Below are 20401 nucleotides of genomic sequence, written 5' to 3'. Positions count from 1 at the left end.
TGCCCGTGAAGAATTTGGAGATAAAGAGGGCTAGGGTTAGTGTTTGGAAAGCCCTACTCAGATTCCATAATAATTAGGGAAAATTTTATGGCAACGAAAACAGGAAATTGGAGAATCAAATGCAAAAGTAGGAGGAATCCATACGTATTTGTCTTGAATCTGCAAATGCACCCCAAGAGCCGACATGGGTCTTGAACAGCTGCCGATGTTGCGATCTGGCCTGAAAGTAGAGTGGGAGAAATGCCAATTTCAATCCAAACATGCAAAATCCCATGTAAAAACAAGATAAAAATACAAAATCTCCATCTCTCACAGATGTCTGTGGTTGGATTCCATCCAATGGATGCGTACCTTGAGGTCAATCGAGAGTCGGGAATGATTCTCTCAGTTTTTCCTTTTCTTTTTTGTTTAGACGCACATCGGAAACAGCTAAACATCTCCTCTATTTGTTCTTCGCCGCTTTGGGTGGAGGAGCTTCCTTCATAGCGTTATAGGTCGCTCTACAGTCTCGACGAAAGTTGCCAGGATCAAACAGTTCATTGAAATCCACATAAGAACTCTTTCTTTGCATTAGAAACCCGGGGTATTCTGTCTCTCCCTCTCTCTATATATACGGGCGAATTCGAAATCGGATCGCGTACTTAGTTACTCGGTACGCTATTATCGTACTGAGTAAACTCTGTTGGGCCCACCTTGAATGTATTTGGTTAATCCAAACCGTCCATCAGTTTTTCCAGCTCATTTAAGGAGTTGATACCAAAATTGATTTAATCATATAAAAATCTCAAGTGGACCATACCGCAGGAAACAGTAGAAATTATGATTTCCACCGTTGAAACCTTGATAGACCCCACAGTGATGTTTATTTGTCATCCAACCTGTTCATAAGATCAAAAAAACATGGATGAAGGGAAAAAACAAATATAATCTTGATCCAGAAATTTAATGGCCCTCAAGAAATTTTCAACTATAGACGTTCAATTCACACTGTTTCCCTTGGTGTGGTCCAGTTTAGATTCATATATGCTTAATTTTTGGGCTCAAGCCCTAAAATTATCTGGTAAAATGGATGGAAGGAGTGGATAAAATATATAAATCACGGTAGAACTCACAGAGTTTACTCAGTACCCTTAGGTATTGAGTTACTCACTACGCAATCCGCTCCTGGCGAATTCTACATGTTGGCCAATTACATCTGAATGGTTTTCTAAAATAGGCTTATTTTAATATTGAATTTTAAGTTTTACTACTCTTTGTAACCGTTTTTTTTATAAATATTTTAACAATTTTTAGGTTAAGAGAGTCTTAAAATAACTTAAAATTCTTATTTTAGTCAGTTTAAAGTTGTTTATTATTTTAATAAATTTATTATTTTGAAAAAAGTTCATTAATTTGAGAAAAATTATGAATTTAGTGTTTAGGACTAACGTGAGTCATATAAAACAACTTTTTAAATATACTTTCATAAATAATACCAATTTTTCATTCTCTTGTTTTTTTAGATATGTAGGATAGTATGGACCCATTGCTTCCACTTGCCTTGTCTTAAAAACTGATTAATGCTTCTTGCTTAGGGTGACAACAAACCTGGCCTCTTAGCTCTGTAGTGCTTGGGCTAGACTTGCAATCTAAGCCCGGTATGTGGGTTGGCTGGGCATGGGCTAATGATGAATGGGCTGGTCTGGTTCAATTATCAATTGGGACACCGTTATACATAACCATATGATGAATGGACATCCGATCATTGAGTGGGCCACCATTATAAATAATGAATGAGATGGTTTAATAACAGTTGTTGGTGATTATTCACTCAAAGGCACTTGTCGAATTCGGGTAATGTTTACATGATCCAAATTGTTTATAGGGTGGGACTCATCACGGATGGAGCATTCCCAAATTAGACTATTTTTGACCTTTGATCATTTAATTTTAATTTTTTTTTTTTTTCTCACAGGGTGGTCCTTGGCCAACCTAGCTAAGACCACGGATTAGGGCTCGTGGCCTGATTAGGTCCCCCAGCCCATTGCCTGTTTTTCGTGATCCAGCCGAAGGAAAGCAAAACCTGCATAGTTTAAAAACTAGGGAACCTGACTTAAGTTGTTTAGTTAAAAAATCACGAAAGCTCGTTTGAGTTGACTCAACTCAACTCAATTGGTTTCTGTCGAGGCGAGTTTTCATGTTTTTAAACTATGATTTTCAGCATTAATATTTAACTGTGGACCATCCATGATAGTAGCCAGAAAGACAGTTTATATAATCTGACTGATAATTATAGAACCCTAGATATGAATCAATCACTATATTTAACTCTGAACATGTCCTTTGATAGTAGTAAGATTCTGCTTACCAGCAGAGCGATATTAAATACTTAGTACAAAATACAAGATTTTTTCTTATTCGAGTCAGTTTCGGCGGGCCCTTCCAATCGGATGTAATCATACATGATCCCTTGGAAGGGGCTCACGCTTCTCGCCTGAGTAAGAAAGATTGTATTGTCTCCTCCCACAAGCAAGGTGCTTGGTACGTTGATGTTGAACAGCCAGTAGAGCCCATGAATCCCATGTCTGGCAATCGAGTTGTCCCTGCCAATTAGTCCAGTTGTAAAGTGAGGGCGATTGGCTTTTGGGTCATTGAATCGAACCTATGCCAAAAACATGAATCACATTAGTATGATACAAAGTATAATAGATTGGACAGTTTTGATTTGATTATCCTCATTAAAATCAGCATGAGAGATTATCCATATTCATATAGGGTGATAAAGATAATCCCACATAACTGTCTATGATCAGTGTGAGAGACGACTTGAGTGTGCGTTTGGGTGCACTATCAATTTTAATTATGATTACTAGTCTGGTTGGAGGCTAGTCACCTCAATACATGATTACACCGAAGGTTTATAATTCAATTCACTTGTAAATCCAAACGCAACTTAGTTTATATTTATATGCATACTTGCAATTCAGATACTGTAGCTGATGCAATCGCCAATCGCATTTTATAGGTCCCACTTTGGATGACAGCATCAAGTGTGAATTTTATCTGCCATGTGGTTGGTTGGTATGATTTATCATCTTTCTTCCTGCAATGTAAGCATAAAATCATGGTTATAACTACATTTACATTATCCAAAATCACAAATGCAATAAGTTTATGTATGTAGACACGAGTGCTCGTTATGTGAACATGCACTCAAAAGGATAATGTAATGGTCCGCAGACGAGTTAAGCGCCCTGTTTGCTTACCGGGAGTTTACAAATTGGGAATTCCTGAATCATCTCATTCATAAATTCAGGAGGTGGGTGTGTTTGGCCAACCATGAGAATAGTAACAAATCAATTGATTTTAATTCAAACCCATCTGAATTGATTGTGCGAATTGGATGATCATGTATTGGGCCAAATTAGTGAACAGAAAGGGAAATTTTGGAGTTTTCCTCTTCCAAACCATGGAGCATATAGTATTGATGGCCAGAAAAATACATTTCGAAAACTATTAAATGTGCAAACGGATTCCTTGAAATTTTGTGACTGAAGATAGTTAGAGGATTCACACCTAGTGACCTGTGCATAGAACCAATCTTTTTGATAATCACTAACATCGACGGTGTAAACAAGATCTTCGTTGGGATATAAATCAGCATACCTCTCCCACAAGCCATACTGCCTAAACCTGCCAAGAGAAATTGAAGGTTTTACTAGTGCAATGAAATGAGGCAAAAATGAAGCAGTTGGGAGTGGTCTAATCCAAGCACTAAAAAAGTAACCCATATACTAACGAGCGAAAACAATTAGGTGTGTTTAGATGCTCAATTGAACTGAATTGCAATTCAATTCATTACAGGGAAGATAACCCAAGTGAAGTTGGGTCCTTACTCTTACCCGGGTGGTAGACTCCATGGAGTTTCAACACTGGGTCAAGGGTTCGAGTACCCACGGTGGTGAAATCCCACAGCGTGCGTGTGTGGGGTGTGTGTGCGTGTGGCGTGAGTGTGTGGGGGTGTGTGTGCGTGAGTTAAAAAAAAAAAAAAAAAACCAAGTGAGGTTGGCAATCGTTTTATTTCATAATGATAACCAACCCAGATTGCAGCCCCTTGCATTTTAAGTCGAACTTGAAACAATAGTAATTGAAATTTGGAGGCTCATTATCATGAATGGAGCTATCACAATTCAATTGGATTGAACAGCCAAACGCAGCTTAATTGGATGGTTTTAGTCCAAATTATAATCTTGTAATGTACCAAATGAAACCAAGATTTAAGAATCAGACCGTGGGTGGAAAGGATCAGAACTTACTTGTCAGGATGATTAATGTAGAGTTTGTTAACATACATAGGATTAGGATCGGGAACGAAGAACTCAGCAGCAGAACGATCAGGGACGCCGATCTCCCACAATGTGGGACCATCTCTAGGTGGTTCATATATCAGATCACCCAGGTCAATATCACATCCTGATTTCAATGTTAAAAAAGAATAAGTTGCATCAAACAAAAGACCATTGAAACTTTATATAAGCCATGCTTACTGGAAAATCCTCACCACTCATTAGGTAAATCAAACAGAAGCAAGAAGTAAAGCTAGGAGTTGCAAGGGTCTTACTCATCAGCAAATGCGTCATTGGAACAGAGGTCGGATCCACTAAGTTTTGTTGGTTAAGCTAATCTACAACACTGTGTGGGGCCCACTGTGATGTGTTCGTGAAATCCAATCCGTCCATCATGTTCGAACCCTTTGGTACTCCTTGGAACCGAAAAATTAGGGCGATCATAAGTTCAAGTGGGTCACACCATAGGGAAAAGTTGGGATGGGGACACCGACTGTTAAAAACCTTCTGGATAGTTTGAGCGTGGGCACTTTGTTTCATATATGCCATCCACTCCATTCAGAAGATGCGATCCACCACAATCAAGGGACAAACCATAAATCCAGCCATTCAAAAACTCAGGTGGACCACTCCACATTTTAGAGATTTTAAGCATGATTTTATATGTTATGGCCCAGTTTTTGGAGACAAGGATAACATGAGAGCGGACAAGTGATGAACAGATTGGATGTCATGCATACATCTCAGTGGGACCCACACATCGTGTTGTAGGTTAGGCTAAACACCAGATTTTTGTAGTGGATCGGCCTCTCAATCAAGAGTAGGATTATGTGCATGTGGGGCCCAAGGTCTGTTGATCCAAACTATTGAAATAATGGGCCTCACCAAGGATGGTGGATATCCAATATTCAAAGATCTGAACCATCTTATGTTATGTCTTAAGAACACACAGAAGAAAATTAGATATAAGCCGTGGTGTAAACTCAAAAGAGAGAAAGGCCAAATATCAAAGAGTGATGATCTTCAATCTACAGTGATCCCAACATATCAATGGTTTAGATCCATGAACCATGGGCCCCACTTTTCCAAATCCTACAGTTGCTGCCCATAAATCTCTCGCATGCTAACCTTCGGTGATGGTAATGATCCCATCGTTTCTGTAATCTCCTATAAAACCTGGCACCCATGCATAGAGATTATAGTCTCCGGTCCGGATGTCGTTGATGGAGAAAAACCCACCTGAGTCAGCTCTACTCCAAAACTGGTAGCCCTGAAAACAGAACACTGTAAGATACACCCTGAAATGGCATAATACCTAATCCATCTCATCAGTTCTGTGAATGGGCCAATCTAGATTGAGCCGTTGGTCAGGCCCAAGAATGAAATAGGCCCTCCGGCGCCCATATTTTACGACATTGAGAATGGCATTGTTGGATTACACGGCGGTCCATCGTATTCAACTGCTATTGAGACACGCTCTTATTTCATTACACCAACGTTCAAGTACCCTAATCCATGCCCATCAGCATGCCATACTTCATCGATCATATCACTTACAAGAACTTGTAAAAGGAAAGAAAGAGAGAGAAAAAAAACCCCATGGCCGAGAGAGACCTTGCATTCTCTTTGCCATGATCCTACGTCTCCAGGCAAAGCAAGGCCCACATAAGCACAGTCCGCAGATATATTATCTTCGCTAAGGAACCTAAGTAAGAAATGCATGGTTGTTAGGCTCATGCTAGGAAAAGAAAAATCTTAGGGCTGAAATGAAAACATACCGGGCACTATTTTTATTTTTTTCTTCTTGTTTTTAATACACACCCTTGCACCCACCCCATCACATGGGTACTTGATGTAGAGCGGGTCATGGATACTTTCATGTCCAAGATGGATCAAAGAAGGCCCGATCAGAAGCAGGAGTCATCAAGATCATGAGAGCCTTAAAACAGGCATATCTCGCAAACCAAAATGAGCTACTCAATGTACCATATACGATTTTGAGTTACTCGATGCCCACCATGATATATGTGTTTTATCTATATCGTCTACCTATTTTTCTAGATCATTTTATAGTATGAGACCAAAAATGGGGTATATTACAACCTCAACTGGTGGTTGGTGATATGGTATGAGACCAAAATGGGGTATATCCCAATCTCAATGGGTGGTCAGTGATATGGTGGGGTCCACATAGCACCGACCACCCGCCATTAGCCGATGGCGGGGGAGTAGCCAGTACGTTTCCCAAACCCAGAGATACGGATTTCCTACTAAAGCCTTTCTCATGAAGATCACGCGAAAGGATTCTGTGTGGGGTCCACTCTGATCTTTGTGTGAAATTCAACCCGTCCATTTGTTTTTTAGATATCATTTTAGAACACTATACCAAAAATGAGGAGGATCCAAAATTCAAGTGGGCCGTACGAGATAAAACAGTGGGGAAAGGAATGCTTACCATTGAAACCTTCGTAGGCTTCACCTTGGTGTTTATATTCCATCCAAACCCATTATAAGGTCATTTTCACTGAGATAAAATGAAAACACTAGGAACATAAATTGATACAAAACTTTTGTAGCCATATGAATGTTTCAACGGTGGTCACTAAATCCCCACTGTTTCCTCTCATGTGGCTCATTTTATTTTTGGATCCTCCTCATTTTTGGTCGCATGTCCTAAAATGATTTCGAAAAATGGATGGACGGGTTGGATTTATCACAAATATCATAGTGGGCCCCACACAGAATCCGTTCAAGCTTTTGCATCTGCGAGTGTAAGAGAGTTTTTTTTGAAGACTTTCCCTTTCTCAATACAACTAAATCCCAGCCGCTCTTATCATCTTACGGCTTACATGAAGGCTTGTACATAAATTCCTTGCGAACCATTACTATATATATATATTGTAACGCTTTGGATTTTCACTGTTTCGGATTTCCAAAGATCCTTGAATTTTTTTTTTGTAATTAACTTATAATATCACTTACTGACTATTAGCACTCAATGTTAGTTTATACATGGGTGGTACCAGTAAAAAACCGCACAAGTCCGATTAATCAATTGTAGGAAGCCAACGAATCCATCCGATTACTTAAACATCAAGTTTAGCCCCATGATTTACTCACATAGGACCCAAATCTAACCGACCCATCGCTAACGAATCAAGACAATCATAACTAAATTAAAGATCTAACCTAAGTCGAGTCAGATAAGGCCCAGATCTTGACTAATAGACCAAATCAACTCCGTTACTCTTTTGGCCTAAAGCCGACGGTTTAGAGTAAACATGACCAAATCTGCACTTTCACTACTTATAAATAAGTCACACTATGAACATAGTTAATCCAAACCCAAATCATTATCCATGAGAAATCTCAATACCTAATTTATTCCAGAAATGCCCCGATTTTCCGAACAAGCTTTAGATCGCTCGTTAGTAGGCCACTAGTTCCAAAACTATAGAATAATGTTCGTCTTATTGGGCTTGACGTCCATTGCAGGAGTCGGACCTGGGTACTGTCCAGAACCGCTCAACTTGAGCTAAAGGACGAGTGCATGAGAAGTGCAAATACCCTAAAGGAAGAAACTGAAACTTAAGTGAATTGGGTCGTCCACTCTTATGCAAAGTTGAGGATTTTGGACCATCGGTTTATAACCAAACTTTACACGTGGAGTAAGGATATTTTCCTACTTATATCCGTATAGTCGCGACCCCAATTGACTATCGGTAACTGTTGAGCAGACTTCTAATTATATCTGTCGATCGGCACATTCAAATGGCGGACCGATCATATCCATACATAGATTATCGTTAGGGCTAACTATCTTACGGTGTATATTAATATTACGCCTTATAGTGGGCCTCAAATGTTAGAAAGACCCTCCCATAGGGCTAGTATAGTAAAAACCCAACCCTTGGAGTCGTTTACACCAAATTTGGTATTATAAAATGGCCTCATTTGGGCACCCCCTTTCCCCATACGAATTTGACTTAGAAAAAAAAATGGAGAAAGAGAGAAAGAAGAGAAAGAGAGAGGGAGAGCTTGAAAGCATGAGGGTTTGTGCACCTTCACCCTCTCATCTCCTCTATAGCAACATTGTCTTTCATTGGTGTCGATTCGACGATGATTAAATGTAAGTGTGGAGTTATGTTTGTAGGTTTAGGTCTTGGATTAAATTTCTTTCAATTCTTACAAACTTGTATGCTTATTTGGACATTTTAATAATGATTTCTTAACACCATAACCCTACGGGCGCCATGGATCGAGCGATTCGTCACAAGATGCAGACTATTATCCTTAGGTGGCCTGACACCAATTCTACTATGAGTTTAATGATTATGAATGTTAGGATGATGTGCTTGAGTAATCTAGAGAGAACCTAGTCAAGGCCCTACATGATAGGTCCCCCTAAATCCCATGAAATGGTTAAGTGTTAGTTATTTGTTCTTCAACATGATTGGGCTTGATTTGAAGAGTGACATGTTTATCTCATATGTGATTCTAGTATAACCTTCCTTGTGGCATGTATGATTGCATAAAATCCTTATTGTATGTTTGTGCTTACATTAATCCTTGTTGTATGTTTGTACTATGAATCATGTATAGCTCTTGATCCCTTCGTTAGCCCCACACAACACACATACACATTTATTTCATATTATTATTAGTAGTTGCAATTGTAGAAAAATCTGAATTTATATGTTTGATGTATGAGTACATGACATCACTTGTGTTAGATGCTGAATTCTGATTCGTTGAAGTGTTATTGAATACCATCAACCTAAGTTGGTTAAGAAATTGAGGCGGGAGAAGATGGTCCTGTTAGTAGGACCATCCTGTGGATAAACCATTGGGTTTGGGTAGATGCAAATGGGCGACTGTAGTTGGACTATATGGGTCGCTTGTACTCGATGTTGTCCGTCGTGTACTGGCCTGAACTCGCATGGTCTAGTCCACTTACTGACCAACCATATTTGTTAACCCTATCTACTCACGCCTGTATGGAATCTGGAACACCCTTTAACCACTGAAGCCTATTAATAACCATTCGAAATCGATCCACAGACTTGAGAGCCGAGCATGGTGGAATGAGACACTGTGTCCGAGCTGTCGGCCTACGCTGGGGTGACTAGCCTCCCCGTAGTGACCGCGAGCGATCCCTCTTCTCAGCACTCCCCATGTGCTTGAAATCGGAGATGGGGAACCCGATGAGATCAAGGATCGTGGGGTCCTGGCCTTGCACGTTGAGGGGCCTTGCCCTCGCAACCAGTTGAGGGCAATGATACGTGGGGTGTATCAGTTTTTCCAATCTACTGGATGAACGAAATTAATTAAATACTCGGCTAACATTATTCATGCATCGCATTCGCTAGTATTTGGCGACTCGGCAGTTGAGGTCGCAATGAGGGAGTGTTGGTCATGCGTGACCGTGAGATGAAATCGCTCGAGGGAGTGTTGTTGTGAGGTCATGCATCATATCATAATACATGCATATAAATTAACAAGACTAGTTAGTGATTTGTGAATGTATGTCTTTCATTAAATTAATCATATAATTAATGCTTGTTTTAACTTAAGGCTAATAGTAACAACTGAGTTAGCTACTCACTCTCAGTCTAGGACGGTGTTTTAAAAACCAACCAGACCCTTTACTAGATGCAGGTGAGGCGGTGCTCGACGAGCTGAGTGAGGTGAGCATGGATAGGGAAGATGAGCTTCTCTACTTCCAGACTTTCGACGGATCCTTCTAGTCAGAATTTGGGCTACCGTGGGGTATGCGCTAGGGCTCTAGTCACTTTGGGTCATATATGGGTGGGACCTAGTTCCCTATTTAGTTGATTTTAGATTTATGGGTTTGATACTTTTATAATTAGTGGTACTTGATACTGTTTTATGACTTACTTATGATTCATGCATTGCTAAACTTTTTATTGTTTATGAGATCATCCAAATGTATTTAAAATCTAAAGCCTATTAGGGCACCTATGACACCTGGGAATTCGGGAGCCGAGTTCTTACACGGCCCCTGAAAACCCGAGGTGTTATATATATATATATATATTAGTAATGGTATCCTGTGAACCATACCGTAGGATACCTTGGTGTGGTCCAAATTCCCACCGCAAGAGGAACGTGGATTTCCTTATAAAGCCTTTCACATGAGAAGGTGGGTGGGACCCACCGTTATGTTTGTGAGAAATCCACTCCATCCGTTTTGTGAGGTCATTACATTACTTTTGACCAAAAATCATTTTAAATTAAAAACTCAAGTGGGTCTCACCAGATGGAAAATTGGGGAAAGAAATTTCTACCGTTGAAACCTTTCTAGGCTCCACCTTGATGTTTATATGTAATCCAAACCACTTATAAGGTTATTCCCACGTGGATGAAGCAAAAACATAGTAAATTTAGGCTGATAAAATACTTTTATGGCCAGTAGAATGTTTCCATGGTGCTCGTTGAAAACCCACTGTTTCCTCTCGTGTGACCCACTTGAGTGTTGAATCCTCCTAATTTTTTTGTTTCATATCATTAAATGAGATTGAAAAACGGATGGATGAAGTGGATTTCTCACAAACATAGCAGTGGGTCCCACCCACCATCCTTGCTCAAAAACGAACGGATGGATGGAGTGGATGTGGTTCATTTTTGGGGCTGGCCATAATGTTTTGGTGAAATCCACCCCGATCATCATGTGAGTCGCCCTGTTTTAACCATAAGGCCCAAAAATCTGCATAATCGTTACTTCAAGTGAGCTATTCCAAGGAAAATATGTGATCCTGAGGAGGCTAAAGTTGTGTGTTATTAAAAGACTTAAACGAAGAAGTCTCTATCATCACTGCGTCCTTAAAACACCAGTTTTAGTTAGGCTGTGATCCGGACCATCTTGATGTATGTGTTATATATCCACTCCGTCCATCCATATTGCCCACTCATTTTAGGGCATTGACCCAAAAATGAAGCACATCCGCATCTCAAGTGTCAACAGGAAACATTGGTGGTTGAACACCTACCATAAAAAACTTCCAAGGGCCCATGGTAATGTTTATTTGTCATCCAACCAAACCATTAGATGACACAAATTTAGGTCAATGACTTAAAAATCAGGCCCATCCATGATACATGCGGCCCATAACTAGTTAAACAATTTGGAGGGTTAGTGTCAACCTCATACTATTTCCATTCTTATGGTTCATTTGAATCATGGTTGGTTTTGGTTTTTCAACCATAGGCCTAAAACTAAGGCATTTACTTGATAGTCATAGTAGATTTTTTTAATGCATAATAGTGGGACCCACCAGAGGTGGACCACCCCTTCTGTGAATGGTTTTCACGACTGTGTAGTTGTAAACGGCTTTCACGTAAAGTGAATGGCTTTCACAACCTCAAATGGTGTCCTGATTTTCTGTTGCATTCTATGAAATGAGCTCACATAATGGATGGACGGAGTGGATTTCTCACAAACATAGCGGTGGGTCCCACCCACCATCCTTGCACAGGAACGAAATTCCCATCCCCTTGCAGTGGGAATTGGACCGCACCAAGGTATCCTGCGGGATGGTTCGTAGGAGACCATTACTCTCTCTCTCTCTCTCTCTCTCTCTCTCTCTCTCTCTCTATATATATATATATATATATATATATATATATATATATATATAGAAAAGGTTCTATACCGTCGAGCTGTGTGGGCCCTACCATGATGTGTATCTAACATCAACACTGTGCATTTGATGGGTCCCCTTTAAATTATGGGATATCCCAAAAATCAGCCATATATGAAACTCCGGTGGGCCATACCAACTAAAATCATATGAAGACATGCCTAAAACATACAAAAGCACATGGTGGGGCCCACCTAAAATTTGGATGCATCTAAAACTTGGTCTAACCCCTCATCCAAGTGGGACACACATAATGGATGGGCTGGATTTGTGAACCACATCTTGGTAGGCCCAAAAAATGATTATGAATGTTTTAATGGAGGGTAACCCCTCTCAACTTTTGTATGTGGTGTGGTCCACACAAGTCACGGATTGACTTGATTTTTAAGCCCTGGGCCCATCATGGAATGGTGCATCTGACTGATGGAGTAGATGTTCTACACGCATCATGATGGCGCCCACACAGCTCGACCTCATGGGGAGTTCCCATGAGCTCGACTCGTATAGAACCTTTTCTAGCACCCATCCTGAGAAAGGAACAAAATCCATACCGATCCATGACCAGTAATCTACCACTGATGGAGCCCCGTTGGTCGGAGTTTGGGAAATCATCTGAAATTGGGAAAGTGTAAGGCCAGCTTTCAACTTCTATCAGCATCTGGGTTGAAGAAAAACAAAGTGAAGATACTAGTCATATGCTTCTCCATCACTGTCTACGCAAACCGTGAATATTTATGCATCAGAAAGAATTCAATGATAAAAGCTACTAAAATAAGTGCTGTCAATGGGCCGATATGGGGTTGGTCTCGGCCAGGATTTTGAATGTTTCTAGCTGGGCCGTCAGGCCGGGCCTACAACGATCCTCATGGTTGCATACTAAAACTTGGACTGTCCAACCAGCAGATAGCTACACTGAAAAGATAACACTAATTGGACAATTCTAACCATCCAATGAGTATAGTCCATAAGATGGACGATCCACATTGTTTACGAAAAAAAAGGGTCCAATCAACAATTTTGACCATCCATTTCATATGGACCATCATGGATAGTAATTTACTTCAAAGAAATGCTTTGATCAAATGATCCTGATATTCTCTTTTCTTGCTTGCACACGAATAGCCAAAGAAAAGTGCACCAGCTATTGGATGGATAAGACCATCTGATCAGCGTTAATTTTTCTTTCTGGCCAATAATGCACGGTCCGGACATAATGAACGGTCCAGATTGCAAGATTAATTGGACTATCCATGTGTTCGAGTGCAACTAGACCACTATAAATTTAAAAAATGCTCATATTTTTCAAAGAAAAAGAGATATATGAACATATCGATCATCATCGGTGAATCCTGACCTGTAATTTTGCATCCTCCCAGAGTGCAAGTGGATCGGTTCCGTCGAACCCCGAGTTAACGTATATAAAAAGCGGGCCGAACACTTTCTTCCATGGCTCTCCGTTGGTGAATTTCGGTGTCAGATCTTCCCCTGCATAGTGCCCGCTCAGAAACACCTGAAAATCACAAGGCATCTCAGTTGATGATTGACAAATATTTCGAACGGATGTGATGCAATTAGAGGGTCCTATGGAGTCTTCCGTCAATGGTGGTGATCGGCCTACGTACATGACATCAACATGATCTAGACTGACACCCAGATCCATAGCTCAACTGGCAGACTGAGTGGAGATACTTTGTTTCAACAATTGGGGTCTTGGCATCGATCCCTAGCGGGGGAGGCTAACATGGAGTGTGTGTGCTGACAAGGGTGTTGTACTAACAAGCTAACACAAAAAAAAATAAAAATGATCTAGACTGTCCATTTCGTAGGTTCTACATGGCTAGACAGAACATAATTAGGGGTGTACACCAGTCAAACCAAGTCGAGCTGGCTTCGGCTTGACTCGGCTCAGCCACTAGCTGATCCTAGCTCAAACTTGGCTAGGTTCGGTCCTCGAGCTTGACTAGCTAGCTCGGCTCGGTTCGGTTAGCAGCTCAGGCTAATTTGAGCTGAGTTTAAGCCAAGATCGAGTTGAGTTCTATAAAACAACAACAGTAGTTTTCATGTATTTTATTAAACACCTTCTAAGCAAGATAAAAATCAAGAAAAAAAAGATATTTATTTCATATACATACGCTCTTTGCCACTCGCCATACTTCATTGAGTCATTTCATCAAACACCCAGTGAGCAACATCATTATTAAAGTAACCGAGTCACCGAACTAGTTCGATCCGAGTTCGATTCGAGTTGGGTTCGATCCGAGTCGAGTCGAGCTGGGCCAGCTCGAACCCGGCTCAAACTCATTTTCGAGCTTAAAAAATCAACTTGATTTGGCTCGAACTTAGCTTTGAATCAAGCTTTTTCAAGTTGAGTCGAGCAAGCTAACCGAGCTAGCTCGGTTCGCGTACACCCATAAACATAATATACGTTTTTGGTTGGATAGTCATCTCTATTGCATTGGATGACCGTGGCCCATTGAATTTAGATTACTAGTTTTCTGAACCGTCCATTTGATGGACAGGGATAAGAAAATGGTTAAGATAATCGGATCGGTGACTTTTGTTTGGCCCATGGCCAATTTGTGTTGGGGTCCATGAGATTAACCGTCGGGATCATGTTTACACTGTGGGTGGGCCAACAATCCACCTCTTTTAAAATATTATCAAAATTCACTCAAGTAGGGCAAAACATGTACCCATGAAAAAAGAAAAGAAGAAGAAGAAGAAGCTGAGATTGAAGTGGAAAGTGAAGTAGAGTTGGTCGTGGGTGCTTTCATGGCCAAGATGGATAAGAGAAGACCTAATGGGAAGCAGAGGTGATCGGGATTGTCAGAACCCTAAAGCAAGCTTATCTTGTAAAATGAAATGAGTTATTTGACATATCATATTTGATTTTGGGTAGGAGATTCCGCCGGATGGATGGTTGAAAGTACTTTTTATTTTCGTGTTTTTACTATTTATAGTAAGTTTTAGTTTGACTATAACTTTTGATCCATTGAATTTTATAAGTTGCATCCAACATGAAAATTGCTTAGAAAAATTAAGAGAACAAAGTGGTTAGGCCAAATACTAATTATTTTTAATTGAAAACCATGAAGTCTAATATAAATCATGACAGTCTATAACTATTGTAAGTTTTAATATTTATATCAAGTCACAATTTACTCGTTTTTTTTTTCTTTTACCACCAACCAACCTATTAGAATTTATTTCTATTTTTTATATCTATTCTGGTGAGCATATCGAGTGAAGCTCCATGGATTCAGAGTAATTATCCCTTGAGGAAGATGGTGTTCAACCTTATCATCGTCCATCTCTGCGTCTGCTTGACCTTTTACCTAGGTTATAGGATCAAGTGGGGCCCACAACCAATCACCATCACGATCAAGGATTCAACCGTTTAGAGTATCCATTACAAACTTACTAAATGGAATGGCATGCCTGCATTGAAGAAAGATGTGGGGCTTACGGATAGGGTGGTGGGGCCCACATGGGAGGTCAGGTTCTGCTTTAGAGGCCCACCAGTTCTGAACTCATCACTTGGGGTGATGTTCCAGAATCCCACAGGAGGATCGGAGCATATCCAACCGTGGACCTTGATGTCCTTGTTCTCACACGAGTACTGATACTTGTCATCCACCTGCGCATGATAGCATCGTGTAAATATGATCAATTGTTCAAATTCAGCAATCGAAAGCCAACATGGCCCATCCCATGTGAAATTTGGGTTATAACCAATACCAAGTGAAGCCGATGAATTGGACGGTTTGGATTGAGTTACCTGCCTCATATAAAACTAGAATTTGCTTTTACCTCTCCTTGAAGGTCTGGATTGATTGGATTTATCAAACGAACGGCTTCTTTGAATGCTAACGGCTGGCCACGTGGGGGATCACGATCATCTGGCATTGGCATGATTCTCTGTCTATCATCTGATATGGCCATGTAGTGAAACCTGACGAGGTGACATCAATCACACATCTGACCATTCGTGGGGTGAGCCATATCTAACAAAATCAGTTCGATTGGACAATCCCAACCATCCAATTTTGTTCATCTTATGAATGCTCGAGGCTGAAAGACCGAGGTGGGCCACACATGCTTATTCATATTCAAATAAACTTTTTCATATATTTTAAGAATATGAAAAATAAATTCTAGAAAATTTCAAGTGGGGTCCAAGTCCTACTAATTCCACTATATAGTTGCCAAAAATGGGGCCACGTCCAACATAGATCTCAATGGTTCGAATCAGACGCACTTGTATTTGAATAAGGATCAAAGGCAGGGCCAACTAGACAAACAATCCAGATCGTTTGATCATGCAATCAAGTGGGCCCCATCATGGAATTTGGACAGTATCATACAGATGAGAAGGCGAGAGAGGAAAGTGAAAGGTGTTTGTACTTGTCCTTTCGAAGCTTGAAAGCTATCCGAGTTTCAGCGAGACTGAAATCAGGCCACCCTTGTAAGTGCTCATAAATGGCGTATGAGTAGAATCCGGAGGACCCGCGAAGCACTATAAACCTGTAACTTCATTTCATTAGTCTTCGTAGGGCCTTAAACTGTCCGGGCTGAACTGGGCCCGAGTAGGCCCAGACCAAGTGGGGCTGGAATCGTGCTGGTCTAAGTAGGGGTGGCAATGGGTCAGGTCAACCCGTGGTTCCTGACCCATTTTTGAGGTGGGTTCGGGCCTGAAATTTATAATAGGTTCTGGCTGGTGGGCTGAAATGTAGGTCCAAGACTGGCTCATGGAAGATGTAAAGGGGCTTAGATCTGGCTCATGCAGGCTTTGATATAAAATGCCATTGAATTTGAGGCCAGGTCCAGCCAATTTATGTTTTGGACCATCATGGCTTGGCTTGATTTCCCAATGGGCTTAGTGGGGCCCATTGATAGCCATCATAAATATGAGGATATGATAAGAAGGGATGCACCTTTTGTCAATGTTAAGGGGAATAAGGGTCCCTTTGAGAGATGGATCCCATGTCCTTGTAAAGGAGACTTCCACCTGGTTTTCATCTTCTAGTATCACCTCAAAACTAGTCCCTCTTATCCTGCCAAACATAAATAGATTATACTTCTCTTTGTAACTATAATATAATCAAAAAGACAACCCCAATATTGTTGATTGAGTGCCTTTAATATTAGCCTAAAGAAGATGTGTTTCAGTTCGACTGGTGTCCAGTGTCAGTTCGAGCAAATTAATAAATGAATTCTCAAATTGCATGATGGTAGCTTTTGTATGTTTTCCGTTCAATCTGTGGATGTGAGTCGGTTATGTCGGTAAGGTTTTTTTTTTTTCTAACATTTTACGGGAGTGTATAAATATCCTCCTAATTGTGATTATGGTTTAGAAAGAGAATTTTAGAGCATAGTATGGATACTTAAGAAAAATTACTATTTTTAGTAATTCTATTTTTTTAAAATAATTTTTAATTTTTTAGAGTTTTAGATTTTCTTCCTTTTTAGAAATAGAGAAGTTCCGTGGATTTAGAATAGTTATACCTTAGAAGAAGATGGTGCTCGACCTCATCAGGTCTATCCCTACGTCAGTTTCTATTGTGAGTTCTTCTATGTCTTATGACTCTCTTTTGATAATAGGGGATTGATCGTTGCTTCATGCTGTAATTTTTTCCTATAAAAATTTTTCATGTAAAAACTTGGTGTTAATTTGTTTAAATTCTTCATTATATATTACTTGTTGACCTTTACATGAGGTTGCTTCAACTCCCAACACATATAATTAATGATGAAACAAGTGCCTTGATGGCATGATCCTGGTTAAAAAGCTAAGCTTGAATTCCCCCCCACAGTTGGGCATGGGGCCCACCAACCGTAACGTAGAATCGCCCACCTACCATAACGTAGTTTCACACACACACACACACACACACATATATATATATATATATATATATAGAGAGAGAGAGAGAGAGAGAGAGAGAGAGAGAGAGAGAGAGAGAGAGAGAGAGAGAGAGAGAGAGGATCTTACACATCAAAGATCCCTGGACCTCCAGGCTCATTCCAGTAGACATCCCAATAACCCCTATTAAATTCTTCATTACGAACTTCTAGCAAATTATCAATGCCGTTGTATCGTATGCCAGTGACAATCCCGTCCGGCTTTGACAATGTTACTTGGAGTATGCCATTATTGATCACCACCTGCGTATCCATTGTTTCAATCACCACCGTCCAAATGAAATTGTTCATAAAAGAGGATTAAAAAAAAAAAAAGAAGAAGAAAAGAAAGAATGAAAGAATGGTTCAAGAAAGGTTGAAGCAGAGCCGAGTTTCATGGGCCTGACCCAAGTCAAGGCCTGTTGGAAACCAAATACTAATTTGGTTGGAATGGGCTTTTCAATGGTATAAAGGGCCAAGCATTAGGCCCATCCTAAAAGACTTCTTTACCTCGATTGTCAGCATATTTTTTGTTGGGCCCAGACCATTCTAAGCCCATTCTCAGCTCACTGGATGGCCCATCTCCTTAGGTCATTGTTTTTCATGTGCATGGATCACCACGTGCAACCAATCAGTACAGAGTCCACAAACTAACCAAGAATCGAATGGTTCCTACCTTCCCGTCCGTTGGTGGGCCTTTTGGAATTTGAATGGCCCGTAATAAACCACGCTATAGATTTATTAAAATAATCAATTATTGCATAATTCATTGTGCTAAGAAATATTGTTTAATGCATTTAAAAAAAAAAGTTATAAGAACCTAATCATATTTATAATATCAAGTCATTCCACCCTCTCACCTCATCTCTTCTAGCCTTTCATCTTAAAATCAGCAATCTAAGGTGGACCCCGCATCATGGATAGTCCAAAATCATCAACTGGACCTCTATTTCTCTCTGATAATCTATCTGCATTGCTCATTTTCCTAGACATAGATAGATCGGATGGTTACGATCATCTGATCAAATTGGCTAGTAAGACAAAAGATCAACCAAAGAAGGGCCAACATGATTGACGGTCTGGATTAGTTATGGCAGATTCTCCATTAAAATCAATATAGATCATCTACTTTCCGAACAATTCATTAAATGGCTAGTATCATGGCCATCATCTACGCAATCTGATCTCTTGAAAGGCATAAAGCATGTAAGGTGGTGGGTCCTACCTGAGGATGGTCCAGATCATTAATCAGACATTCTCTAAGATTAAAGGATGAAAAACGAAAATAGGAAAATGGAGAATCAGATGCAAAAGTAGAGAAATCGATCTATACGTGTTTGTCTTGTATCTGCAAATGCACCCCAATAGGTGACATGGGTCCTAAACCGTTGATGATGTTGTGAACTGGCCTGAAGTTAAAAGTGGAAAAAATGACAATTTCAATCCAAACATGCAAATCCCATACAAAAACAAGATAAAAATTCAAAATACAAAATCTACATCTCTCACCTCTATAGTCTTGATGAAAGATGCAAGGATCAAATGGTTCATTGGAATATATATAAGATGTCTTTCCTTGCATTAGAGACTAAGTATTATTTTCTCTCTCTCTCTCTCTCTCTTTCTCACAGAAATTGTTGATTGCATTTTTGTTGATTTTTATTATGGCTTTAATACCAAGCGTCTGATTACTTGTACGGCATTCCTTGTCTACGAGAGCGTTGTGAACAGTGTCGTGAATGAGTCGGTACGTTGAGCTATATAACGAGGGTTGTAAATGGTCTGGGCTAGGGCTAGGCAAGACCACGGCTAGGGCATTCGTAGCCAGATTAGGCCCCTGGCCCACCCTAACCTGGGCCATCTATTCACGATCCAGCCGAACAAAAAAGCAAAACATGCTTTAAATAACAGCCACGTGGGACACGGTGCATGATAGAATGTATTGCCAACTTGGCTCACTAAATGCAGCCACATGATGACTCAGTCCCACTTTGCGGATTAAATCTTCTGAGAGACCAAAATACCATCATTCGTGTGTTTTTATGCACCGTTGCATCTCGTGCGTTCATCGTGATATACTAAACTATGGCAACTCATCCTCTGAACAGAGGCATCCATCAGACTGCTCAAAAAGTGGGCCCCATGGGGATGGTCGAACCAGAAAACACATCTACCTGATTAGTCCAGTTGAGGATGGGTTCATCAAGTCATGTCACATGTTTCTATTTGTGTAGATGTTTAGATGATCAGAACCGTCCAAACTATGGCTCTACCCTGGATAACCAGCCCCAGAAAAAAGGAAAAAGAAATCTGAATATAGATATGTTTAGTTGAATGCTGACCGTTGTTTCACATTCAACTCAGAAAACAAAATGGTCAGGATCAGTTTTCTGCATAGTTTAAAAACTAGAGAACCTGACTCGACTCACCCAGATATCACCAGGGCTCAGGAAAACTCGATCGAGTTTTCAAGTTGATACAATTCGACTCGAGTTGAGTTTTCGTGTTTTAAAA

At 40.3% G+C, this 20401-nt stretch overlaps 2 protein-coding genes across 14 annotated transcripts in view; both read right to left on the bottom strand.

Moving 5' to 3' along the window:
* The window catches only part of LOC131229304 (uncharacterized), a 77073-nt gene extending 76472 nt beyond the window's left edge, over positions 1-601 (bottom strand). For 5 of the 11 annotated variants that reach the window (XM_058225220.1, XM_058225218.1, XM_058225219.1 and 2 more), the window contains exons 1-2: positions 352-594; positions 145-220 (exon numbers count right to left, since the gene is read on the bottom strand). In XM_058225220.1, coding sequence (XP_058081203.1) covers positions 145-220; positions 352-437 — 162 coding nt within the window. In that variant the 5' untranslated portion in view covers positions 438-594. Of the gene's footprint in view, positions 1-144; positions 221-351 lie in introns of all 11 variants that reach the window. The other 6 variants (XM_058225213.1, XM_058225214.1, XM_058225221.1 and 3 more) reach the window with 3 other exon arrangements.
* Positions 602-2259: 1658 nt separating this feature from the next.
* LOC131229565 (uncharacterized) lies at positions 2260-19430 on the bottom strand. Of its 3 annotated transcripts, XM_058225570.1 has the most exons (15): positions 19397-19430; positions 19221-19296; positions 17979-18151; positions 16921-17040; positions 16391-16510; positions 15797-15938; positions 15453-15623; positions 13341-13496; positions 12538-12644; positions 5940-6030; positions 5454-5595; positions 4296-4452; positions 3556-3672; positions 2956-3082; positions 2260-2641 (listed from the first exon to the last, which is right to left on the bottom strand). In XM_058225570.1, exons 2-15 carry the CDS (start codon positions 19260-19262, stop codon positions 2369-2371), a joined length of 1938 nt encoding a protein of 645 aa, XP_058081553.1. In that variant the 5' UTR covers positions 19263-19296; positions 19397-19430; the 3' UTR covers positions 2260-2368. The 3 variants fall into 3 exon arrangements, with proteins under 3 accessions (XP_058081553.1, XP_058081552.1, XP_058081554.1); XM_058225569.1 differs by lacking the exons at positions 19221-19296; positions 19397-19430 and having other exon boundaries at positions 17979-18390; XM_058225571.1 differs by lacking the exons at positions 2956-3082; positions 19221-19296; positions 19397-19430 and having other exon boundaries at positions 2452-2641; positions 17979-18397.
* Between the last annotated feature and the right edge of the window lie 971 nt (positions 19431-20401).

Source organism: Magnolia sinica, chromosome 16 (genome assembly GCF_029962835.1).
Source record: "Magnolia sinica isolate HGM2019 chromosome 16, MsV1, whole genome shotgun sequence".
NCBI classification, from domain to species: Eukaryota; Viridiplantae; Streptophyta; class Magnoliopsida; order Magnoliales; family Magnoliaceae; genus Magnolia; species Magnolia sinica.
The sequence above is the reverse complement of the archived record's forward strand: the minus strand, read 5'-3'. Positions and strand labels throughout refer to the sequence as shown.